The sequence below is a fragment of the Ornithorhynchus anatinus genome, chromosome 21 (genome assembly GCF_004115215.2).
Source record: "Ornithorhynchus anatinus isolate Pmale09 chromosome 21, mOrnAna1.pri.v4, whole genome shotgun sequence".
Lineage (NCBI taxonomy): Eukaryota > Metazoa > Chordata > Mammalia > Monotremata > Ornithorhynchidae > Ornithorhynchus > Ornithorhynchus anatinus.
In genome coordinates, this window is record NC_041748.1 from 15900461 (window position 1) to 15926946 (window position 26486).

General features: G+C 53.2%; 1 protein-coding gene across 2 annotated transcripts in view; it reads left to right on the forward strand.

Moving 5' to 3' along the window:
* Positions 1-2579: 2579 nt before the first annotated feature.
* Positions 2580-26486, forward strand: part of PDPK1 (3-phosphoinositide dependent protein kinase 1) — a 59549-nt gene continuing 35642 nt past the window's right edge. The window contains exon 1 of one of the 2 annotated variants that reach the window (XM_029048889.1): positions 2580-2729. In XM_029048889.1, the coding sequence (XP_028904722.1) occupies positions 2706-2729 (24 nt within the window). In that variant the 5' untranslated portion in view covers positions 2580-2705. Of the gene's footprint in view, positions 2730-23454; positions 23473-26486 lie in introns of those variants that run through there. The other variant, XM_029048890.2, reaches the window with a different exon arrangement.

The following is a 26486-nucleotide window of genomic DNA, read 5'->3' on the forward strand; positions in this document are numbered from 1 at the left end:
AAATCGGATTGGACACCATCCCTGTCCCATGTGAGGCTCACAGTCAACTCTACTGTATTGTACTCCTCCAAGTGTTTAGAACAGTGCTCTGCCCACAGAAAGCACTCAACCAACACCATTGCATTGACGTGCTTTAAATAAGGCTTGGAAGGTGGGGAGAGAGGGATCATCTGTTGGATTTGAAGAGGGAGGAGTTCCAGGCCGAGAGGCAGAGCATGGGGGAAAGGTCGGCTGCGAGATAGACGAGATCGAGGTACAGTGAGTAGGTTGGTGTTAGAGGAGTGAAGTGTGCGGGCTGGGTTGGAGTAGAAAATCAGCAAACTGAGGTCGGAGGGGTCAAGGTCAGTGTGTGCTTTAAAGCCAAAGGGAAGGAGTTTCTGTTTGATGTGGAGGTGAATGGGCAACCATTGGAGGTTCCTGAGGAGTGGGGAAACGGACTGAACAATTTTGTAGAAGGCGATCCGGGACAGCAGATGAAGTAAGGACTGGAGCGGGGAGAGACAGGAGGAAAGAGAGGAGTCTGATGCGGTCATCAAGGTGGGATAGGATAAGTGTGGGGATCAATGAGGTAGCAGTTTGGATAGAGTGGGCAGATTTTATTGATGTTGCAAAGGTTGAAATGACAGGATTTGGTGACAGATTGAAGCCTTTGGTAGAGATAAGGTAATCAAGTGTCCCACAAAAAGGCTTGAGGTCTGGGTGGGAGAGAGCATAGGTATTGAATCCCCCATTTTAGAGGTGAGGAAACGGAGCCTCAGAGAAGGGAAGCGATTTACCAAGGTCACACAACAGGTGAGTGGTGGAACCAGGATAAGAACCCAGGTCCCCTGGCTCCCAGTCCTGTGCCCTTTCCACGCTAATAATAATGTTATCATATTTGTTAAGCACTTACTATGTAATAATAATAATAATGTTGGTATATGTTAAGCGCTTGCTATGTGCAGAGCACTGTTCTAAGCACTGGGGGAGATACAGGGTCATCAGGTTGTCCCACGTGAGGCTCACAGTCTTCATCCCCATTTTGCAGATGAGGTAACTGAGGCACAGAGAAGTGACTTGCCCACAGTCACACAGCTGACAAGTGGCAGAGTTCTACGTGCTGGGGTAGGTACAAGTTAATCAGGTTGGACATAGTCCCTGTCCCAAATGGGGCTCACGTGGCAGTGGATAGAGCACAGGCCTGTGATTCAGAAGGTCATGGGTTCTTATCCTGGCTCCACCCCTCGTCTGCTTTGTGACCTTGGACAAGTCACTTAACTTCTCTGGGCCTCAGTTACCTCATCTGGAAAATGGGGATTGAGACTGTGAGCCCCACGTGGGACAGGGACTGTGTCTAACCTGATCAGGTCCTCCCTACCCGAGCGTTAGTAGCATTCAACAAACAGCATCATATCATCGTCGATGGAATTTATTGAGCACTTATTATACGCAGAGCGCCCTGCTAAGAGTTTGGGAGAGCACAATATACCAGACAGGAAGTCTCGTTCACCATTCGCAACAAGTTTTCGGTCTAGAGCGGGGAGACCGCTAACAGTCTGAGCCTTTATTGAGTCAGGAACCCGCACAGAGCATGTGGGAAAGCACAACACGGTAGAAGGGAGGAATTCCCCACCCACAAGAAGCTTTCAGTCTAACGGGGAGGACGAAGGCCTTCTCTCCACCGGCCGCCCAGGGCGGCTCTCGAGCGTAGGCTGCGGGCCGGGCCCATCGGTGGTCCGACCCTTGGCTCCATCGGGGGGGACTCTCAGGGGTCGTTGGTGGCCGGAGCGAGCGGTCCTTTGCGTGGCTCAGTGGTAAGAGCCCGTGCTTGGGAGTCGGAGGTCACGAGTTCGAATCCCGGCGCCCCCACTTGTCGGCCGCGTGACTTTGGGCAAGCCACTCCACGACTTGGTGCCTCAGTTCCCTCATCTGTAAAATGGGGATGAAGACTGTGTGTCTCACCGTGGGCCAACCTGATCCCCCCGTAACCCCCCCAGGGCTTAGAACAGCGCTTCGCACATAGTCAGGGCTTAACAAATGCCATTCTTATTAGTCTCGCCTGACCCTCGTGGAGACCGGGGGAGCGGGAGGAGAGTCAGGTCAACTGGGCCCCAGGGGGAGGGGAAGGGACGAGGCGTGGGCGTCGGACGGCGGCCGGGGTAACCGCCGCCCGGCCCTCCTTCGCCCCGCGGGAGGCGAGGAAACGCGTGGGGTGGGCGGGGAGAGGGCGGCCCTGGCGCGGCGCGGTCCCGGGGGCCCGACCCTGTCCTGTCCCGTCCCGTCCCGTCCCGTCCCGTCCCGTCCTGTCCTGCCCTCGGGAGCGGCGCGAGGCCCAACCCGGAAATGCGGCTCCTCGGGGCGGCCGCAGGAGGCCGGGCGGGGCCGGGGATTCCCGCCGAGCGACGCGCGGCGCGGCCAATGGGCGGCGGGCGGGCGGCCCGGCGGCGCCGGAAGTCCCGCCCTCCGGGCGGCTGAGGAGGGCGGGGAGGGGTGTGTGTGTGTGTGTGTGTGTGTGTCGGGGGGGCGTGTGAGGGAGCGAGAGAGAGAGAGAGAGAGGGAGGGAGGGAGGGAGGGAGGGACGGAGGGGGAGGGCGGCGAAGGCGGCGGCGGCGGCGGCGGTGGTGGTGCGGGCGCGGGATGAGGGCGGCCATTGCTGCGTGTCGGCCGCGGGCAGGAAGACGCTGAGGCCGGGAGCGGCCGGGCCGGGCCGGGCCGGGGAGGCGCCCATGGCCAGGACCACCAGCCAGATAGTGAGTGGAGGAGGCCCCCTCGGGCCCGGGGTCGCCGACGCCTGAGGGGCCGGGGCGGGGAGCGGGGGGCGGGGGGCGGGGGCTTGGCTTGATTTTTTTCGGGAGGGGTTCCCCCTCCTGAGGAGGAAGAAGAGGAGAGGAGGGGGGTCCCCCCGAAGCGGGGCGGGCGGCAGCCGCGGCTCCACTCCCGCCCGGGCCGGGGGGGGGGGGCGGTTGTTGACATCTCGGGGTGCGGGGAGCAGGACCGCCCGGGGGGTCGGGGGGCCGGGGGAAGGGGGTCGTCTGGCGGGGAAAGTTGGAAAGAAGGCCCCTGCCCGGACGATGGGGGATCGCGCTGGCCGGAAATTTGATTTTCATTCCCTAGAAGGCTTGAATGAGGGATGCCGGGAGCCGGCCTCGGAACCAACCCCCGCTAAGCAGGCAACTGTCACCCTTATTTTCTCCTCCTCCTCCTCTTCCTCCCCTCGTCTGACTCGGAATGGAGACGGAGCCTTCGGCCTTCCCCGGGGAAGAGGGGCAGGGTGGAGAAGGAAAAGGGGGCCCATTCCTGGGCAGGGCAGAGCCGGGAAAGTCCTTGGCGTGGCTCGCCCCCACCGACGGGGTGGGGATGGGGGTGTAGGGGAAGGCCCTCTCTGCTTGAATAATGATGATCATTTCGGTACTTGTTAAGCGCTTTCGATGTGTCAGGCCCCGCTCTAAGGCTGGGGTAGGTACAGGGTCATCAGGTTGGACGCGGTCCCTCGTCATCCCCGGTGTATGTGTGTATGGGAATGTCCTCTCTGCCTCAGTAATGACAATTTCGGTATTTGTTGTTAAACGCTTACAATGTGTCAAGCCCCGCGCTGAGCCTGGGGTAGGTACAGGGTCATCAGGTTGGACGCAGTCCCTCGTCATCCCCCGTGTGTGTGTGTGTGTTTGTGTGTGTGTGTGTGTGTGTGTATGGGAAGGCCCTCTCTGCTTTAATAATGATCATTTTGGTACTTCTTAAGCGCTTACTATGTGTCAGGCCCCGCTCTAAGCCTGGGGTAGGTACAGGGTCATCAGGTTGGACGCAGTCCCTAGTCATCCCCGGTGTATGTGTGTATGGGAATGGCCTCTCTGCCTCGGTAATGATAATAATTTCGGTATTTGTTAAACGCTCACTATGTGTCAGGCCCCATAGTATTTATTGAGCACTTACTATGTGCGGAGCACTGTACTAAACGCTTGGAATGTACAAATCGGCAGCAGATAGAGACAGTCCCTGCCCTTTGACGGGCTTACAGTCTAATACAGGGTCACCAGGTTGGATGCAGTCCCTCGTCATCCCCGGTGTATGTGTGTATGGGAATGCCCTCTCTGCCTCAGTAATGATAATAATTTCAGTATTTGTTAAACGCTTACTATGTGTCAAGCACTGCTCTAAGCGCTGAGGTTAGTACGAGGTAGTCAGGTCGGACACAGTCCCGATCCCAAATGGGGCTCGTACTCTTAATCCTCAGTGTATGTGCGTATATGTGCATGGGAATGCCCTGTCTGCTTTAATAATGATGATAATTTTGGTACTTGATAAGCGCTTACTATGTGCCAGGCACTGCTCTAAGCCCTGGGGTAGGTACAAGGTAATGAGGTTGGATACAGTCCCTGTCCCACATGGGGCTCATACTCGTAATCCCCAGTGTATGTGTATATGGGAATGGCCTCAGTAATCATAATAATTTCAGTATTTGTTAAATGCTTACTATGTGTCAAGCACTGCTCTAAGCCCTGGGTACAAGGTAATCAGGTCGGACACATGGGGCTCACACTCGTAATCCCCAGAGTATATGTGTTTGTGTGCATGGAGATGCCCTCTCTGCTTTAATAATGATAATAATTTTGGAACTGGTTAAGCACTTACTGTGTGCCAAGCACTGCTCTGAGCCGGGGGTAGATACGGGGTGCTCAGGTCGGACATGGTCCCTGTCCCACATGGGGCTCACACCCATAATCCCCAGTGTTTGTGTGTAAGGGAATGCCCTATCTGCCTTAATGATAATTTTGGTACTTGTTAAGCGCTTACTATGTGCCAAGCAGTGCCCTAAGCGCTGGGATAGGTACAGGGTAATCAGGTCAGGCACAGTCCCTCTTCCACATGGGGCTCACAGTCTTAATCCCCATTTTACAGATGAAGTCACTGAGGCCCAGAAAAGTGAAGTGACTTGCCCCAGGTCACACAGCAGCCATGTGGTGGAGCCAGGATTAGAACCCACATCTTCTGACTTCCAGGCCCGGGATCTTTCCACTAGGCCACGCTGCTTCTCAGACATGTGTGTCCCCGATTAGACTGTAAACCCTTCAGAGGGCGGGGACTGTCTCTATCTGTTACAGATTTGTACATTCCAAGCGCTTAGTACAGTGCTCTGCACATAGTAAGCGCTCAGTAAATACTATTGAATGAATGAATGAATGTGTGTGAAGGATGGGAGGGGGGCGGGAGGACACAGAGTGTGGCTGTGGGAAAAACCCGTGTGGCTGCCCAGTCCGCTTCCGGCAGCGGTGGGCTGGTGATCTGATCGTGTGGTAGTGTTTGAGGAAGAACGGGGGTGGCAGGTGGGCATCCCAGGACCCCTTGGCTGGATCCAGGCTCCTGCACCAACAAGATGCCCGAATAATAACAACAGTAATAATAATCAGGGTATTTGTTAAGCACTTCCTGGGTTGCAGGCGCTGTACTAAGCGCTGGGGTTGATACGAGCAGATCAGATTGAACAGAGTCCCTGTCCCGCATGAGGCTCGCAGTCTCGATCCTCATTTTACAGATGAGGTAACTGAGGCCCAGGGAAGTGAAGTGACTTGCCCTAGGGCACACAGCAGACAAGCGACGGAGCCGGGATTTGAACCCATAACCTTCTGACTCCCAGGCCCGGGCACTATCCACCAGGCTACGTTGCTTCCCTGGTGTTAGGACCCGAGTATCGCCTCAGGTCTGAGGAGTGGCGGGGGGGGGTGGGGGGGGGGGGTGGTCCACAGCCGTTCATACCTTGTGTTGGATTGTGAAATGCGTGATGTAAGAATTTTTTTAGAAATTTTGATTGCAAAACTTGTTTTGCGATGAAAATCCACCCCCGCCCTCTCTTCTTATCCCCTCCCCTCGCATCCCTCTCCCCCTCCCCACGCCACGGAGTGATCCCATTGGAAGGGCCTCGGGAAGGTGGGCCACCGGTCTACCCGCACTCTTCCCCGGAGCCCAAAAAGACAAAGGTGGGGGAACCTATTCAATCGAGGAAGATGGCAGTAATACTAACAATAATAATAATTGTGGTAGTGAAGTGCTTACTCTGTGCAGTGCACTGGGGTAGATACAGTACCTGCAGATGGGCCACAGTCCCCCACATGGGGGCTCAAAGTCTGAGGAGGAAGAACATGTATCGAATCCCTATTTTCCAGGTGAGGAAACTGAGGTCCAGAGAAGCGAAGTGCCTCACCCAAGGTCACACGGCAGGCAGACGGGATCCAGTAGGCGCTTATTGTATGCCGAGTGCTGTAGTAAGCGCCGGGGTGGGTTCGACGGAAACAGATTGGACACTGTCCACGCACCACGTGGGGCTCCCAATCTGAGGGGGAAATGGTGAAAGACGAGTGGGATGAGGCGGACTCTTGTGACCCGCGGGGAGAAATGCATAATAAGCCACAGCGGCGTGGGCGATCAATCACAGGACTGGCAGACCTGGGGACCGGCTTCCAAACTCAACTTTCACACAGTGTCACCCTTTTGCAATGAAAGGTGTGTACTCCAAATGGGACGGAGAGGGGGCGGGGAGATGTGTGTGTGTCTCTATCTCTCCAAATGAGAAAGGTAGGCTGTGTGTGTGATGTGTGTGCATGTGTGTGCGCTTATATGGGAAGAAGAAATTCCTTCCTTAGCCAGTGGCCGAACAGGATTTGGCCATCCCCTTGTATCCAAAGCTCCGCCGGTGACCGGAACATAATTTGTCTTCTAAGTCATCACCACGACCTCTTCAGTGGAATGAAAGGAATCTGGTCGGCGGGGCTTTGTGAAGCAAGTGCCTTCCCTGAGGCCTCCCCTGCCCCTCGGACTTAGGGCCGGCGCCTGGTCTCGTCCCGTCCCCGCCATCCAGGATGCTCCCCGGCCAGGGGACCCGGGACCTCTTGGTGCCGTAGGCCCAGAGCCTCGAATCCATAACTTCCGGCGGCCAGCGGAGCCCGGAGGACCGGCTGGCTGGCAGCTTCTAACGACTTGGGCGTCCGTGGTCCGAAAACCGGTCCCAGTCCCCTCGCAGGCCGATTGGACGGCCGATCCAGGGGGAGAGCAAGATCTGAGGCTAGGGAAGGTACCAGTCGTTCAGATAGTGAAGGGGCTGAGGTGGTCTGGATGGGGACGGCTCTTAGTCCGTTGCTTAACCAGCCCAAAGGACTTTCTGGCTGTAGCCAGTAGGGTGGAGTTATCATTTATTCCGACATTCTTAGGGAGCGTGTCCTAGGTGCTGAAGCACCTGGTTACATCCAGGATAATCCAATCGGACACTGCCCTGGCCTCACTTGGGCCTATCAGGCCTACAGAGGGAGAGCCAGGTGTGTTCTCCTCATTTTACAGATGGGGAGACTGATGCCCAGAGAGGTGAAATACCCCGTGCAAGGTCACACAGCAAGCTGCTGGTCTTCTGGCCACCTTGTACCTTTGAGCTGATGTCCTCACTCCCTGACCCCGGGTGTGCATTATCCTCTCCCAAGCGCTTAGTACGGGGCTCTGCACACAGTAAAGTGCTCAATAAATATGATTGAATGAATGAATGACCTGGTGCTGTTTGGGGCAGGTACTTGGAGTTCACTTGCCAAAGGAAAAGGCCAGCCCTTTTTTTAAAAAAAAAAAAAATAAAGTCACATCCTCTTGGTTGGCATTTCCAGGTCAGGGCTGTACCTGGTGGCGTACCCCCTCCCCACCCCCGAGGGAAAGAGGCGGAGAGAGAGAGAAAAGGGCTCAACGCCTGGGCTACTCTCACACTGTGCTGGTGCTGCTTCCACCAGCCTTCCCTCTTTTTTTCTGTCTTCCCCCATAATTAGAAGAAAAACTGTGGTGTATTTTGTTAAAAGCCTACTATGTGCCGAGCTTGCTGCAGTGGATCCAAGGTCATCTGGTAGGACATAGTTCCCGTCTCACAAGGGGCTCAGAGTCTAAGGGGGAGGAAGAACTGGTGTCAAAGCCCCATTTTAAAGATGAGGAAACTGAGGCCCGGAGAAGTGACGTGACCTGTCTGAGGTCACCCAGCAGGGGGCCCCTGACTCCCAGGCTCTGGCTTTTTCTACTAGGCCACTAGGAAAAGTGGCCTCCTCCCTCCCCCTCTCCCCACTGTAGTGCAGGGTAGGTTTGCCTGGGATAGCGAGGTGGCCCCTGACCAGGCCAGAGAGCCCACGGGGTTTTTAGGGATAATAATAATAATAATAATAATAATTAATACTGATGGTACTTGATAAGTGCTTACCATGTGCCAAGCGCTGTTCTAAGCATTGGGGTAGTTGCAAGTTAATCAGGCTGGACACAGTCTCTGTCCCACATGGAGCTCACACTTTTAATTCCCATTTTCCAGATCAGGGAACTGAGGCCCAGAGAAGTGAAGTGACTTGCCCAAGGTCACGCGGCAGACAAGTGGCTGAGCCGGAATTAGAACCCAGGTCCTTCTGACTCCCGGGCCCGTGCTCTATCCACTAAGCCGCACTGCTTCTGGGTTTGTCCTGGTCCACTAAGGGGAGTGCCCAAAGGTGGTGACGGCAGCAGCTGTGGCATTTATGGAGCACCCACAGAGGGCAGTGCAGTGTGCTTTGGGAAGGTATCTGTCTACCCATTTCCGTCATAGTGTCCTCTCCCAAGCGCTTAGAACAGTGCTCAGCACATAGTAAGTCCTCAACGTATGCCACTGTTTGATTGACCGAAGGGTGTTCACTGCCATCTCGCCGACTAGACGTTGGAGGGGGGAGGGTTGGAGGGATCGCGGGGAAGCAGCGTGGCTCAGTGGAAAGAGCACGGGCTTTGGAGTCAGAGGGGAGAGAGCCGGGCCTGCCCTACTACCCAGCTCCTTCACCCCCTCTGGGGAGGGAGCCCGTTTCTCCTTGGGGTCGGACTTTCCCGAGCGCTTAGTCCAGTGTACGGCAGTGAGCTCTCAGTAAATACCGGGATGTTGATGACTACTACCGCTACTTCTGGACTAGCTGGAGGGGAAGATCCGGCCAGTTGGTTCTTGTACTTTCCCCTCAGCTGGTGGTGGGAGACCGACTGTGGCAGGAGAGCCCCGAGGGGCCGAGGTGACCCGGCTTTACTTGGTTCATCCTCTTGTCCCTCCTCCTCCTCTTCCTGAGTCCAGGATGCTTCCTAAATACCCGCTTCTACCCCCCCACCAGGGTGGGCTCTCTGAAGGCCGAATTGCCTCCGGCCGGGTCACAATCTTCCTGGGGCCAGGCTGGGGCCTCGAGTGGTAACACTTACTAAGAAAATGGAAGTGGTCGCATTTTGAAGTGTGAGGATTGGAGGCTTCCGAGCTCCATTTTGCCGCTACGGGTGGCTGGTGGGGAGGGGGGGTGTGCCACCATTGTTGGCGGGAGAGGAAGCAGCCCCGGCCGGGGGTGCCTGCCAGACCCCCTCCTCTCCACCGTCCGGCCGAGCGAAATTCCCCTCCCCACCGTCCCGCCGAGCAAAGCCGGGGCCACACGTCTTTTCATTGATTTTTTTTTTTTTCTCCCCCATCTCCCTGCGGCAACCCACCCGCTTGCTCGAAGATTGAGAAATAACGGCCGGGACTCCAGGCCGCATGTTTTCGAAGAAGCGCCCGTGTGGGTTACGCGCTGACTCAAAAGGATTTTGTTTTTCGCTCCCTCGGCCCACTGGTGGAGTCCTAGAAGTCTGAGGGGAGAACATCTCAGCCAGTCAGCCAATCCATCCGTTGGTGCTCTTTATTGAGCTCTCACTGTGTGTGGGGCACAGGGCTAAGCCCAGGATCTCATGCCAGCTGGAAGCACGATAGCCATGGCTCTCAGCCCGTCAGCCTCACCGGCCCCCTCCTTGGGCCCAGTCGGTTTTTCCTGCTTTCTTTGGCTCAGATTTTCAGCTTTTTAAAATGGAAAGTGCTTAGTACAGTGCTCTCCACACAGCGCTCAATAAATACCGTGGAATGAATGAAGTAATCTCCCTCCCCAACGTTAACACTCTTTACTTATTTAGAGTTAGTTACCCTAAGTCAGTTTGGTTCTCTTTATGCAAGAGTTAAAGCACATGCGCGCTCTCTCTCTCTCTCTCTCTCTCTCTCTCTCTCTCTCTCTCTCTCTCTTTCTCACTCTCTCTCTCTGTCTCTCTGTCTCTCATAAACTACAATTTCTTGCCACAGAACCTAGCCTTATTTCGTTTTGAGTTGAACCAGCGTAAGAGCATCAATTAGGTCTTACTTAATTGGACCAATGGTCCTCCCAGCCCAGGACCCTCTGCCAAGGAGCAGGCGATGATAATAATAATGGTGTTTACTAAGTCCTTTTTTTGAGTGCCAAAGCACCATGCTAAGCACTGGGGTAGATGCCAGAGGATCGGATCGGACCCAATCTTTGTCCCCTTTGGGGCTCTTAGTCTGTGAGGATCGGGGAGAACCGGTCACTGTACCGAACGAACTCACGGGGCCTCGAGCCCGTCGGTTTCGTCGCTGACCCCCTGCCCACTTCCTCCCTCTGATGGAAACTCCCTCTCCGCTCATATCTGGGGGTTCACCACTGCCCTACCTTCAGAGCCCTTCTAAAAATCCCATCTCCTCTAAGAAACCTTCCCTGCTAACCCACCATCCTTCCCCACCCTGTTTGCCCTCCCTTCTTCGTCACCCGGGCGCTGGGGTCTTCGATGCTCACCCCACCCCCATAGGCACTTATACTCCTCTGCCACTTCCCCTGTGATTGATTTTAGTGTCTGTCTCCCCCTCTAGACCATCTGCTCCTTGTGGGCAGGGATTGTGTCTATCAACTCGACCGATTTGGACTCTCCCAAGCGCTTAGTCCAGTGCTCTGCACAGGGAAGCATTCAATTAATATAATTGAATATAGGAAACGTTTGCTGACTGCCCTCCTAAACATCCTCTGTCCCTGCCTCTAGTAACCCAATATGCCCTCATCACCACAGATCCCTTAATTAGATTGAGTGCCTGTTGTATGCAGAGCACTGTACTGAGGACTTGGGGGAGCACAGTGTTATTGGTAGATGTGACATCTAGTGCTTACCATGGTCTAACGCTACTGGGCTGGATGGATACAGGCCTTTCCTGATGAAGCCCTCTTTTCATTCCTTCATTTAATAGTATTTATTGGGTGCTTACTATGTGCAGAGCACTGGATTAAGCCCTTGGGAGAATACAACAATAAAGAGATACATTCCCTGCCCACAATGAGCTCCCCTTGAGAGGAGGGGAGACAGATGTGAATAGAAATAAAAAACCTCAGAGATAGGGACATGAGTGGTGTGGGGCTGGGAGGTGGGGAGAACAAAGGGAGCAAGTCAGGGCGAAGCAGAAGGGAGTGAAAGAAGGGGAAAGGGGGGCGCTTAGTCAATGAAGGCCTCCTGAAGGAGAGGGGCACATCTTTTCCTCGGCTCCCTCTCCGTTATGTTTCGACCGTGCACTTGGGAAGGTGACCTTTGGGCATTTGATATTTGCCCCACCCTCAGCAGCCCAGCACTTATTACACGTCTATAAATGATTTATTTACATCAATGTCATTCTCCCCCTCCAGGCTGTAGGCTCATCGTGGGCAGGGAACATGCCTTCCAACCCTGTTCTACCCTCCTCTTCCAAGTGCTAAGCGCTCAATAAATGTCTCTGATGATGACTTAAGATGGTCAGATTGGACACAGCGCCTGTCCTACATGGAGTTTCCATTCTAAGAGGGAGGGTGAGCAGGGATCCTATCCTCAATTTGCAGATGAGGAAACCGAGACCTAGAGGAGGTGAAATGACTTACCCAGAGTCACCCAGCCAGCCAGTGGCAGGCCTGAGACTCCAGTCCAGATCCCCTAACTCGCAGGCCCCTGGTCTTTTCACTTTCATTTTGTATTGTGCCTTTCTAGCTCTTTCTGCCTCAAGAGAGTTCCCCCTCAAGGTCAGTGACACCTCTATTTGTCAGGGAGTTTTCCCCGGCAACTTGGGAGAGCCCTGACACCAGAAAGCTCAAGGAGCTTCCAGTCTGAGCGGGAGGGCGTCTAGATCTAAAATCCATGCCCTCTTCTCATCCCCTCCCTCAGAGTGACGAGTTGGCACTTCCATTCCCTCCATCTTCAAAGCCCTTCTCAATCGATCAGTCGGCAGTATTTGTTGAGCGTTTGCTGCGTATGGGGCACTGTGCTAAGCACTTGGGAGAGGGCAGTAGATCAGAGTCAGTAGATACATTCCCCACCCAGGAGCTTCCAGTTTACAGGAAGAAATCGCAACTCCACCAGGACGCCATCCTTGATTCGTCTCTCATCTCCCCGCCCAGTGTGCCCCTCTCCTGCCGCTTTGGCGTTTCCACGCCACCTAAGGGGCTTAAGCAGTGCCAGCCCCCTCCTCCTCCTCTTCCCGGAACATTTAGGTTCATATCTTTTTACTCTCTTACTTCCTCCTGTCTGTCCATTTTTGTCATTATCCGCCTCCCCTGTCCGCTTGTAAAATCTTCGAGGGCAAGGATCGTGTCTACTGATCTGTTGAAATCTCCCAAGCGCTGGCACGGACCTCTTATCACGGTAGGGTCTCAGCAAATATTACTGATTGACCTACTGATGTGGCATTGCTCTCGATGTTGGGAAACAGCCTTGTGGAGAGCAAGGCCCCCTCTTGTCTCTGCTCCATCTCCGGAGAAAGAATCACTCTCCCCTCCGTGTGTCCGACAGCTCCTTGTGGGCAGGGAATGTGTCTGTTGTTGTATTTTACTCTCCCGAGCACTTAGTAAGGTTCTTTGCACACAGTAAGCGTTGAGTAAATACGACCGAATGAATGAAACCTGAGGCGGGGTCTCATCTTTCCTGTTGTCCCATTTCTCGGAGGTCAGGGTTAATAATAGCAGTAATAACTGTGGTACCTATTAAGTGGTTAGTCTGTGTACTAAGCGCTGGGGTGGATACAAGCAGATCGGGTTGGACACAGTCCCTGTCCCATGTGCGACTCTCAGCCTCAATCCCCGTTTTCCAGATGAGGTAACTGAGGCCCAGAGAAGTGAAGCGACTTGTCCAAGGTCACACAGCAGGCAAGTGGCAGAGCCAGGATTAGAACCGACAGGGCTATTTTACGCGGAAAGCAGGGTGGCCTAGTGGAAGGGCCTGGGAGTCAGGGATGAGGGTTCTAATCGTAGCTCTGCCGGTGGCCTATGTTGGGACCTTGGGTAAGTCACTCCTCTAAACTCTAAGCTCACCATGAGCAGGGTCTACCAGCTCTGTCATTTTGTTCTGTGCAGTTGTACTGAACAGCGTGACCAAGTGGAAAGACCCCGGGCCTAGGAGTCAGAAGGTCATGGGTTCTAATTCCGGCTCCACCACTTGTCTGCTGTGAGACCTTGGGCAAGTCACTTGATGTCTCTGGGCCTCAGCGATGGGGAATCAGAATTTGAGCCCAATTTGGGCCTGGGACTGTGTCCAACCTGATTAATTTGTATCTACCCCAGTGCTTAGAACAGTGCTTGGCACATAGTAAGCGCTTAACAAGTACCATAATTATTATTATTATTAGGACCTGGGTGCTAATCCCAGCTTTGCCACCTGACTACTGGGTGACCCTGGGCAAATCACTTAACTTCTCTGTGCCCCAGTTTCTGTCTGCATAATGGGCACTCAATACCTGTTTTCCCTCAGACTTAGAATGTGAACCTTGGCTGGGGCAGGGACTATGTCCAGCCTGAATTCCTTGTATCTATCTACCCCAGGGCTTAGTACAGTGCTTAGCACGGAGTAAAGTGCTGAACAAATTTCACAATTCTTATTACTCCTTCAACTGCTTCGTACAATTCTCTGCACACAGTAAGCGCCCAATAAATACATTTGACCGTTTACCCTCTTGGGTCCTCAGTTTCCTCATCCACAGAATGGGGTTGAGATAGCTGTACCCAATCCTCTCTGGTTATCGCCTCTCTACCGCAGCACTTTGGGCCGGTGCCTGGGCCCAAGTATGCTCTTAATTGCTGCCGAAAAGAATGAAAAATAAAAACAAAACTAAGTCTTCCATTTCTGCTCATTCTTCCCTTCTTCCGAATGTGAATGGGCAAACCATCTCGCTAACTCGCCAGTCAGACTTTTACGGGGGTCATTTTTCCACCCCGTGCTTAAAGAAACTTCCAGTGAGGCAGTGGAGGCTCTGTGGCCTCACTGATATCTGGACCACCTCTTTATTAATTTTTTTAACGGTAATTGTTAACCAGATACTCTGTGCCAGGCACTGAACTAACCTAATCAGGTTGGGCACAATCCCAGTCCCAGGTGGGACTTCATCCCCATTTTACAGATGAGGGAACTGAGGCCCTGAAAAGTGAAGCAACTTGCCCAAGGTCACCCAGCAGACAATCAGCCAGTCAGTCGTATTTATTGAGCATTTACTATGTGCAAAGCACTGTACTAAGGGTTTGGGAGAGTACAATAGAATGGACACATCCCCTGCCCACAACGAGCTTACAGTCTGGAGGGGGAGACAGACATTAGTATAAATAAATAAAATTATGGATAGGGACATAAGTGCTGTGGGACTGGGAGGGGGCATGAATAAAGGGAGCAAGTCAGGGCAACTCAGAAGGGAGTGGGAGAAGAGGAAAGACAAGCGGCAGAGCCGGGATGAGAACCCAGGTCCCTCTGGCTCCCAGGCCCGCGCTCTTCTTACACTGGGCCACGCTGCTTCTTTTGAACTAACCTCCCACCTCTTGAACTCACGACCCTTGTGGTAATGTAAAAATGACGGTATGGATTGAGCGCCCCTTGGGTGCAGCACTCTGAACTGAGCCATCACAGGCCTGGACTCTTCCCACTGGGCAACACTGCTTTTCTTGAACTCACCTTTGCACCTCCTAATAACAATAATAATAATGATAGTACTTATTAAGCGCTTACTATGTGCCAAGCACTGTCCTAAGCACTGGAGTAGGTACAAGTTAATCAGGTCGGACACAGTCCCTGTCCCACATGGGTTTCACACTCTTAATCCCCATTTTCCAAGTGTGGTAACTAAGGCCCGGAGAAGTGAGGTGACTCGCCCAGGGTCACGCAGCAGAAGTGGAGGAGCCAGGATTAGAACCAAGGTCCTTCTGACTCCCAGGCCCGTGCTCTATCCACTGAGCCACACTGATTCTCTCACTTGAACTCCCCACTCTTGTGGTAACAATAATAATGGCGGTATGGACAATCCCTGACCAACAATGGGCTCGAAGTCTAAAAGGGGGAGACAGACAGCAAAATAAAACAAGTAGCCCAGTGGTGCCATCGAGGAGAGCCCGTCATCCTGAGGGGAGAGCGGCAACCAGGAGGGTCACATGGGGCCCCCCTTTTTATGGTATTTGTTAAGCGCTTACTATGTACCAGGCATCATTCTAAGCACTGGGGTAGATACAAGCTAATCAGGTCGGACACAGTCCATGTCCCATTGGGGCTCACAGACTTAATCCCCACTTTTACAGATGAGGGAACTGAGGCCCAGAGAAGTGAAGTGACTTGCCCAAGGTCCCCGTAGCCCCTTGTCCCCGAGCCCTTCGGTCTCCAGGGACTTGCCAATGAATGGCATTTATTGGGCACCGCCTCCGGACCGAGCACTGCATTAAGCACTCGGGAAGGTACAGTAATAATAATAATTATGGTATTTTTAAAATGCTTTCTATGAGCCAGGACTGTACTAAGTGCTTGGGTGGATACAAGGAGATCAGGTTGGACACAGATCCTGTTCCACTTGGGGCTCACGGTCTCAATTTTACAGATGAAGTGACTGAGGAACAGAGAAATGAAGTGACTTACCCAAGGTCACACAGCAGACAAGTGGTGGAGCTGGATAGGGTTTGGTAGCCCCATCCCTACCCTGAAGGAGCTCACCGTAGCTGTGGAGTTGCGACTGATCTGGCCGGGCGACCATCTGCGGCCCCCACCTACCTGGACTGCAGGGTAGTACCCGCCCCCCCCCAGTGGTCATCGCTACCTGTGAGAAAGAGGGTGGGGCTCCCGCTCACCCACTCTCAAGTATTGGACTCTCCCAAGCGCTCAGTACAGTGCTCCGCCCCCAGCAAGCTCTCAGTACCATCGAGTGCTGGAGACATTCTGCAGTGAGGTTTATTCGTTCACTGTCGTATTTATTGAGTGCTCAGTGTGTGCAAAGCACTGTACCAAGCATTTAGGAGAGTGTAGTACCCCAACAGACACGGTCTCTGCCCATAACGAGCTCACAGTCGGGCCACAAAGCTGGAGTCCTCCCGGGAGGGGAAACCTTGGGGATCAGGCAAAGTCAAAGTTTGGGCGGGAGAGGGCTTCTCCAGCCACTGCGGGCGTTTATGAGACTCCTACTCTGTGCTGAGCACTGTGCTCAGTTCTGGGGTAGACGCATCAGATTATGTTGTACTCTCCCAAGTGCTCAGTACAGCGCTTTGCACACAGAAAGTGTTTAATAAATACTGTTGAATGAATGATAGAATGAATTGGACAATGGACCCCATCCACATGGAGTTCACCATCTGGGGCTGGGGAGTCTTCTCTCATTGTGGCAGGGAACGTGTCTGTTTATTGTTGTATTGGACTTTCCCAAGTGCTTAATAAATATGATTGAATTTTGCAGGAGGGGAACCTGAGGCCCAGGGAAAGGAGTCGGGGCATCCCGGTCCCTAGCTCCGCCTCTTTGGACCCCAAGGGCCCTGTCCAGCAAGAGGTCTAGCCATCGGGCACCCCCCCTCGGCCCGGGCTCCTTGGACCTGGTCTCTGAGGGTCCAGATCCCTCTGGCTGCCAGACTGCTAGAGCCCCACGGGGCCGTGCGGACCGACGAGGCTGCACAGCGTCTCCGGTTCCCCCGATTCTACCTCTGTTCCATCTTGGACCCCAGACCCCAGCCTCCTTCCACTCAAGGCGGTGACTTTCCATCTGGTAGGAGTAGAACCTGTTTGGAAACTGGCCTTGAGGGAGATCTCGGGCGGAACGTTTTTCGGGATGGGTTAAGCCTGATTTGTGTGTCTCCCCGCCCCACTCTTGGAAACTAATTTTCCCTGGATACGAAAGCTTAAAGCTACAGGACACCCACAGGAGGCCCGGATTCAAAGTCAGTCTGCCCAGAAACGGGGACCCTTCAGTGAAGACCCCAGCCTCACCCTTGTTAACAAACGCCCCCCGGTCCGTGACTCAGCCGTTATCGGGGAGCACGCCCAAGGCGGGCCAGCCCGGGACACTTGACATCTACCCTGGCTCCGTTTTACCCACCTCAACCCCACCTGCCCAGCCTCAGTTTCTCTAGACTGTAAACTTGTTGTGGGCAGGGAATGTGTCTGTTTAGTGTTGCATTATACTCTCCCAAGAGCTTAGAACAGTGCTCTGCACACATGAGGCGCTCAGTAAATACGATCGAATGAATGAATGAATGCCAGAGGTAGCAGTGGTGAGCTTTTTGTGTTGGAGCTCACTCTGTTTTATTGGAGTCTCCCAAACGCTCAGTACAGTGCCCTACATATAGTTAATTCTCAGTAATAATAATAATAACTGTGGTATTTGTTAAGCACTTACTAAGTGCCATGCACTCTACTAAGTGCTGGGGTAGATGCAAGATAATAGGGTTGGACACAGTCCGTGTCCCACATAGGACTCCCCGTCTCAATCCCCATTTTACAGATGAGGGAACTGAGGCCCAGTGAAGTGAAGTGACGTAACTAAGGTCACACAACAGACAGGTGGCAGAGCATGATGAGAACTCAGGTCCTTAGTAAATACTGTTGATGGATTGATTAAAGGATCTCACAGACAAGAAGCAGGAGACAGACATTAAAATGCACTCCAGTTTGGGGAAATAGCGTATAAGGATATGAACACAAGTGGCCTGGAGCTGGGGTTGGAGTGAAAATCAGACCTAAATGTATAGGCAGTTAAGAAGGGAGGGAGAATTGGGTGGGGAAATGATGGGGTAGTCAGGGGAGGCTTCTTGGAGGAGATGGGATTTTAGTAGGGATTTGACGATGGGGAGGGGGTTGGTCTGTTGGATCGATCAATTGTTGGGATTTATGGAACGCTTACCATGTGCAGATATGAAGCGGGAGGGAGTTTCAGGCCAGAAAGAGGGTCTGGGCAAGGAGTCGGCGGCGAGATCGAGGTCCGGCGACTAGGTTGGCATTAGAGGAGGAGAGATGCGGACTAGGTGGTGGTAGGAATTCAGCGAGGTAAGATAGGGTGAGCTCATTGGAGCCTTAAAGCCGACGGCCTGGATTTGTATCCCAAGCGGCGGTGGGTGGCAACTACCAGAGTTCCTCTAGGAGTGGGGAGGCGCGGACTGAACGTCTCTGTAGAAGAGTGATCCGGACAGCGAAGGGAATTATGGACCGGAGTGGGGAGAGGCTGGAGGCAGGGAGTTCAGCAAGGAGGCTGAGGCAGTAATCAAGGTGGGAGAGGATAAATGCTGGAATTGATGTGGTAGCAGTTTGGATGGAGAGAAAGGAGAGGATTTTAAAGATGTGGTGAAAGCCAAACGGACAGGATTCGGTGACCCTCGGGGAGGACCAAGTCTGATTTAGGTAATTATTATTATTATATGTTAATTTATTTTTATTTAGTCGACGTAGTCCGATTTAGTTGAGTTAGCTCAGTGTCGGGCCCGGAGTAAATGCCCAGCGGAGACTCTCCCGAGCTGACTGGCCACCGAGCTGGTCGCAACCAGCCAACCCAGCTGCCCTCGGCCACCCGGCCTGCAGAGACACTCAAGGTTATAATGTGCCCATCGGAGAAGTCCTCTGTTGGGTATCGGACAAAATTCTTTCTCGCCCCGGTGGGTGCCCCCAGTCTCACTTCACTCGAGGGGTACGGCCCCAGGAAGGTTTTCTTGGAGACTCTCCTCCCCGAGGGCCAGGGGCGGGGTCCTGTTCCCGTTGGCACCTCCCGAGTGCTCAATATAGCACTTCGTGCTGTCAGTACCACTGATTAGCCGCCTTCAGCAGCTCAACTCTTTACTTATCGTCGGCTTTAAAGCACTCCATCCCCTTGCCCTCACCTACCTCACCTTGCTGCTCTCCTACTCCCACCCAGCCCGCACACTTCAGCCTACTCACCGTACCTCCATCTCACCTATCTCGTTGCTGACCCCCTCACCCACGTCCTGCGTCTAACCCGGGAGGCCCGGCCTCTTCACATCCGACAGACAATCACTCTCCCCGTCTCAAAACCTTATGGAAGGCGTGTCTCCTCCAACAGGCCTTCCCCGACTAGACCCTCATTTCCTCTTCTCCCACTCCCTTCTTTGTCGCCTTGCACTTAGATTCGCTCTGTTTATTCAATCCCTCCCTCAGCCAACCCAGCACATACGTCTGTGGCCGTAATTTATTTTACTTATATTATATCTGCCTCCCCCTTTAGACTGTAAGCTCGTTATGAACAGGGATCATGTCTACCACAGACTCTGTTATATTGTAGTCTCCCAAGTGCTTAGTCCAGTGCTCTGCACACAGTAAGAGCTCAGTAAATACGATTGATTGATCGGCTCAACGCTGGTCCCCCGCCAAAGGCCAGTTTTATTCCCATCTTTCAGGTTACCCTCTTTTTCTCTCGATTCCTCCCACCTGGCTTCGCACTCATCCTCCACCTCCAAGCAACGTGCCCTACCGTTATCGTTCTTGTGTCTCTCCTGGGCATTTACTTTGTGCCAGGCACCACGCCAGGTATCAGATGATGGGCCCCAGCCATCCTCATCCCCCGACAGGGCTCACGGAAGAGGAAACGGGCCCAGAGAGGTTAGGCGATTTACTCTAGGTCACCCAGCAGGCTAGGGGCAGAGATAGTAATAACAGTGATAATGATAATTGTATTTGTTAAATACTTACTGTGTACCAGGCATTGTCCCGGGTGCTAGGGTGGATTTAAGCAAATCAGATTGGGCACAGTTCCTGTCCCATATGGGGCACACAGTCTTAATCCCCATTTTCCAGGTGAGGGAAATGAGGCCCAGAGAAGTGACCCAACAGACAGGCGGCAGAGCCGGGATTAGAACCCATGTCCTTCTGACTCTCAGGCCTAGGCTTCTCTGTTGAGCTCTCCCAAGTGCTTAGTACAATGCTCTGTACACAGTAAGTGCTCAGTAAATATGATTGAATGAAGGACTGAATAGTTGGGACTAGAGTAACCAGGGACCTTAACTCCCCACCCACTGCCCTAGCTCCTGAGTGCCCATACTGCCCGTCTTGGTGGGTCACCCAGGGCCGCTCTCCATGATCTTCCTCCCCATCTGATGGGCTGGTCCCAAGCTGCCCCAGTGCCCTGTCCCTCCCAGATAAATGGGGACAATGTCCCCCTTGTTCCCCACCCCCCCAATTTCCTGGCAGCTCCTCCCACCAACCATTTGTAATAATAATAATAATAATTGTGGTGCTTAAGTACTTACTCTGTGCCAGGCACTGTACTAAGCACTGGGCCAGATACAAGCAAATTGGGTTGGACACAGGCCCTGTCCCATAGGAGGCTCACAGTGTTAATCTCTATTTTCCAGATGAGGTCACTGAGGCCCAGGGAAGTGAAGTGACTTGCCCAGGGTCACCCAGCAGACAAGTGGCAGAGCCGGGGTTAGAACCCAGGTCTTTCTGACTCCTAGGCCTGGGCTGTAGCCATTAGGCCATGCTGCTTCTCTACTGGGGAATCCTTCCCCCCGCCCTGCGGCTAGGATGGGGACCACCAGCCGAGGATTATGGAGAGCGGCAGGAGGGGAGGCCAAGCAAGGGAGGCAGCTATGAGAGGCTGCGGAGGAGGAGGATTATTCACCTTATTCATCGGCTGCACGTGGTCGGTCGCCTCTGGACTCACTGGTAGAACTGGTTCCCATTTTGGGGCAGCAGCCTGGGATGTGGAGAGCATTTCAGAATGAGGGCGCGGGTTCTAAACCATCCCCCTGGGCAGCAAGGACTAGTGGATAGAGTATGGGCTGGGAATCAGGAGGACCTGGGTTCTAATCCCAGCTCCTTCACTTGTCTGCTGGGTGACCTGGATCAAGTCACTTCACTTCTCTGGGCCTCACTAAGCGCTGGGGTAGATACAAGGTAATTGGGTTGGACACGGGCCCTGTCCCACACTGGGCTCATGGTTTTAATCCCCATTATACAGATGAGGGAACTGAGGCACAGAGAAGTAAGGTGACTTGCTCAAGGTTACACAGCAGACACCTGTTGGAGTCGGAATTAGAACCTAGGTCCTTCTGACTCCCAGGCCCGTGCTCTATCCACTAGACCCTGCTGCTTCTCTGCTGCCTCTCTAGACTAGACTAGAGCTCAGGTCTTCTGACTCCTGGCCCCGGGCTCTTTCCACTGGGCCACGAACTTGGCAGGAACATGTCTACCAATTCTGTTATATTGTACTCTCCCAAACGCTCAGTACAGTGCTCTGCACACAGTAGGTGCTCAATAAACCCTATTAAGTTGCGAGAGGGTTGTGCCAGTCCTCCCTCCCTCCTTAGAAGGTGAGCCCCATGTGGGGCAGGAACTAAGTCTGACCTGATCAACTTATACCTACCCCAGGGTTTAGAACAGTGCTTAGCACATAGTAAGCACTCACCAAATACCACAATAATAATAATGATAATGATAATTGTGGTGTTGGAGGAATCCAGTGTTTCCTGGTGGTAGTTGTCAGTACTTAGGGGAGTGGAATAAGCCCTAAACACTCATTGTAATAAACCCTCAACAGTCGTCATACTGTAGATGCCTCGGGCAGGATCACTAGCGGGAAGGAAAGCTTTTACCGAGCACTAATAAGTGGGCGGGACTCAGTGTAGACTGAGACCCAGGTCCTTTCCTGGGGATACTTTGACCCCGTAGGCCCCTCCCAACTCCATCCCCACATTCAAGGAATTTACGATCTGGCGAGAGAGGTGGACACCAAAGTAATTTCCCGACAGGAGGAAGAAGGAAACGGATACAAACACGCGTGAGCACTGAAATGACGGGTGTGTAATAGCAGTCGTACATAATAATATAATAATAATCATGGTATTTGTTAGGTGCTTGTTGTGTGCCAAGCACTGTACTCGGCAAATAATATAATAATAATCATGGTATTTGTTAGGTGCTTGTTGTGTGCCAAGCACTGTACTCGGCGCTGGGGTGGAGATGAGATAATCAGCTCCGCCGCTCCCCGACCCCGGTGGGGCTCACAGTCTGAGTAGGAGGGAGAAATCAGGCACTGAATCCTCTTGTCTTACAGCTGAGGAAACTGAGACACAGAGAAGTGGTCAGTTGCCCAAGGTCACACAGCGGGCGAGTTGGCGGGTTGGGATTTGGACCTGTCTCTTCTGGCTCCTGGGCCTGGACTCTTCTTTGCTTCATAAGCGGCACCCCTGTCGTTATGTACTCACACTTTTTCTGTTTGTAATTTATTTTAATGTGTGTCTCCTCCTCTACACAGGAAGCTCCTTTAGGGCAGGGATTGTGTCTGCCAACTCTGTTGTACTGAACTCTCCCAAGCGCTTAGTCCAGTGCTCTGCACACAGTAAGCGCTAAGGAAATGCTGTTGACTGAGTCGTTGAGGTTGTGAGTCCCCAGATGCCTTGCCCTAGGATCTCAGAATGATAATTATTTTTATTTTTTGCTTGTGTAGGTGCTTACTGTATGCCAGGCTCTGTGCTAATCACTGGAGTAGGTACAAGATGACTAGGTAACTGAGGCCAAGAGAAGTGACTTAATGACTTGCCCAAGATCTTACAGCAAGCAGAGAAGCAGCCTGGCCTAGTGGCTAGAGCAAGGGCCTGGGAGTCAGAAGGACCTGGTTCTAATCCTGGCTCTGCCACTTATCTGCTGTGTGACCTTGAGCAAGTCGCTTTATTTCTCTGGACCTCATTTACCTCATCTGTAAAACGGGGTTTAATACTGAGAATCCTATGTGGGTCAGGGACTGTGTCCGACCCGATTTGCTTGTAGCTACCCCAGCCCTTAGCACTTAGAAATTTTCTCTGGTAATTTTTTTTTTTTGGTACCCTTTAAGAATAATAATTATGGTATTTGTTAAGTGCTTACTCTGTGCCGGGTACTGTACTAAGTGCTGGGGTGGAAACAAGCAAATCGGGTTGGACACAGTTCCTATCCCATGTGGGGCTCACAGTCTCAGTGCCCATTTTACAGATGAGGGAACTGAGGCACAGAGAAGTGACTTATGCAAAGCCACACAGCAGACACATGGCAGAGCCGGGATTAGAATCCATGACCTTCTGACTCCTTGTCCCATGCTCTGTCCACTACACCATGCTGCTTCCCTTGAGATGGAAGTACTTGGAGTCAAGATTTGGACTGAGGTCCCTCTGTTGTTTGCCCTTCCTTCAACCCCCCTCAGTTTCCATTTTTGTGTTTTCCATGGTATTTCTTAATGCTCACAGTGTTCCAAGCACTGTCCTAAGAGTTGGGGTAGATACCAGCTCATCAGGTTGGACCCAGTCCATGTCCCACAGGGGACTCACAGTGTTAATCCTTGTTTTCCAGATGAGGTCACTGAGGCCCAGAGAAGTGAAGTGACTTTCCCAAGGTCACACGGCAGACGAGTGGCAGAGCCGGGATTAGAACCCGGGTCCCCTGTCACCCAGGCCCGGACTCTTTCTGGTAGGCTCTGCTGCTTCAGCATTCCCTTTGATGTCTTGAAATTGATAGTCATCCTTTCGGAGTTGGAGAGTTATCGTTTTCTTGAACGGAGGGGGAAATGGGGGAGACATCGCAGCCAAAGCAGACTTTGGCTTCCACCCCTTGATGTCAATATCACATCCGGAGAGTGCCCCTTTCCCCCCAAAACGTTCTGGGAGGCGGGAAATGTGCTCTGCTGGGAAAGGCCATCCAGGGATTGTTGCCATCTGGGGCAAGCGCTGTTGGCATCAGCGAGATTTTCTGTCCTTCTCAACGGAGAGTGGAAGCTCCTTGCGGGCAGGCTACGGAGCTTGTGCCTATGGTTGTACTTTGCTCAGCCCTTAGTCTGGTACACTGTTCCCCAGAGGGGGCAGGGGCGCATTAAAGTAAGCGCCCTCTAGACTGGAAGCTCGTTGTGGGCAGGGAACATGTCTACCGACTCCATTCATTCAGTTGTATTTATTGAGCACTTACAGTTTGCAAAGCCCTGAACTAAGCCCTTGGAAAGTATAATTCACCAACAAATAGAGACAATCCCTACAACAGCCCACAACAGGTCATTCAGAGAACACGGGCCTGGGAGTCAGAAGCACCTGGATTCTAGTCTGCCACTTGTCTGCCGTGTGGCAAGTCACTTCACTTTTCTGGGCCTCAGTTGCTTCATCTAGAAAATGGGGATGAAGACTGTTGAGCCCCCTGCGGCACAGGGACTGGGTCCAACTCAGTTTTTCTGTATTCATCCCATTACTCGGTACAGTGCCTGGCACAAAATAAGTGCTTAACAAATATCACGATTATTATTATTCATTCATTCATTTATTCAGTGGTATTTATTGAGCACTTACTATGTGCAGAACACTGGACTAAGCACTTGGAGACTACAATATAACAGCAGACACCTTCCCTGCCCACAACAAGCTTACAGTCCAGGTGCGGGGGGAAAAACAGACATTAATGGAAAGAAAGAAATGTCAGATATATACATAAGTGCTGTGTGGCTGGGAGGGGGAGAAGAGCAAAGGGAGCAAGGCAGGGTGATGCAGTAGGGAGTGGGAGATGAGGAAAGGGGGAGCTTAGTCTGAGGAGGCTTCTTGGAGGAGATGGGCCTTCTATAAGGCTTGTGCTGACCCTCCCAAGTGCTTAGTACAGGGCTTGGAACACAGTAAGCACTTAATAAATACCACTGATTGATTGACCACTCTCACCATTAATAGTAATAATAATAATAATTACTACTATGGTACTTGTTAAGCACTTATCATGTACCAAGCACTGTTCTAAGGACTGGGGTAGATACAGGTTAATTAGGTTGGACACAGTCCCCGACCCACCTGGGGCTCACACTTTTACTCCCCATTTTTTAATAGATGAGATAATTGAAGCTCAGAGAAATTAAGTGACTTGCCCAAGGTCACACAGCAGACAAGTGGCGGAGCAGACAAGTGGGATTAGTACCCACTAACCCACTTCTGACTTCCAGGCCCTGCTGTGTCCACTACCCCATGCTGCTTCACACTTCATAGAACTTGGGGCTCTTCAGCCCCGAATAATGAACTGTCAGTGAATGGTTTTTATAGAGCACCAGCTGTGGGTCCCTCTCCTCCCCCGATCCCCCGTACCAGCCCCCTCCTCCTCCCTCTCCTCACGCTCCCAGTCACCGATCCCTGTCCTCCTCCTCCCCGTCCCGCTCCTGGGCACTGGCCCCTCTCCTCCTCTACGTCCCGCTCCTGGGCTCCTGCCCCTCTCCTCCTCCCCTCTGTCCCACTCCTGGGTGCCAGCCCCTCTCTTCCTCCTCTCTCCTCTTCCTCCCCACCCCTAGCTCCCCCGCACCAGGCCTTCTCCTTTCACCGCTGCCCTGCACCGGCCTCTCTCCTTCTCCCGCTCCCCAGCACCGGCCCCCCTCCTCCTCCTCCTCCCTCAAGCTCTCCCTGCACCGGCCCCTCTCCTCCTCCCTCAGCTCCTCTGCACCGGCCCCTCTCCTTCTCCTCCCTCAGCCCCTCTGCACCGCCCCTCTCTTCCTCCCTCAGCCCCTCTGCCCCGGCCCCTCTCCTCCTCCTCCCTCAGCTCTCCTTGCACCGGCCCCTCTCCTCCTCCTCTTCCCTCAGCTCTCCCCGGCACTGGCCCCTCTCCTCCTCCTCCCTTTCCCAGGCACCGGCCTCCCTCCTTCTCCTCCTCCCACTCCCTGGCATCAGCCCCTCTCCTCCTCCCACTCCCCCACAATGGCCCCCTCCTCCTCCCACTCCCCTGACACCAACCCCTCTCCTCCTCCTCCTCCCTCAGCTCCCCAGCACTAACCCCTTTTCTCCTCCATCTGCTTCCCGCACCGGCCCCTCTCCTCTGGCCCCTCTCCTCCGGCCCCTCTCCTCCTCCTCTTCCCACTCCCTTGCACTGGCCCCTCTCCTCCCCTTCCCGCTCCCCCCACACTGGCCCCTCTCCTCCTCTTCCCTCCTCCGTTCCCTGGCTTGCTCATGAAAAATTCAAATAATCAATCGGTGGTTTTTATTGAGCACTTAGGGCATGCAGAGCACTGAACTTTTGGCTTGGGAGAGTCCAATATAGCAGTGTTGGTAGATGTGGTCTCTGCCCCTAGGCTCGGGGCCGTGTTCCTTTCCCAGGTTGGGAGGCGGCCACCCGGCCAAATCGCTGAACTCCCACTGGGCTCATGCAGACATTTGCCATTGATCCGATTTTTACACCCACTCTGATATTCGTCCTTTGTCATTTGGAGCCCAGTCCTGCAGTACCGAGCAGCAGTGTGACCTAAGTGGAAAGATCCCTGGGCCTGGGCATCAGAAGACCCGGGTTCTGATTCCAGCTCCTCTACGTATTGACTGTGTGATGCTGGGCAAGTCTCTTCACTTTTCTGGGACTCAGTTCCCTCATCTATAAAATGGAAATTGAGACTGTGAGCCCCATGTGGGACAAGGACTGGGTCCAACCCGATTTACTTATATCCACCCTGGGGCTTAGTACAGTGTCTGGCATATAATAAGTGC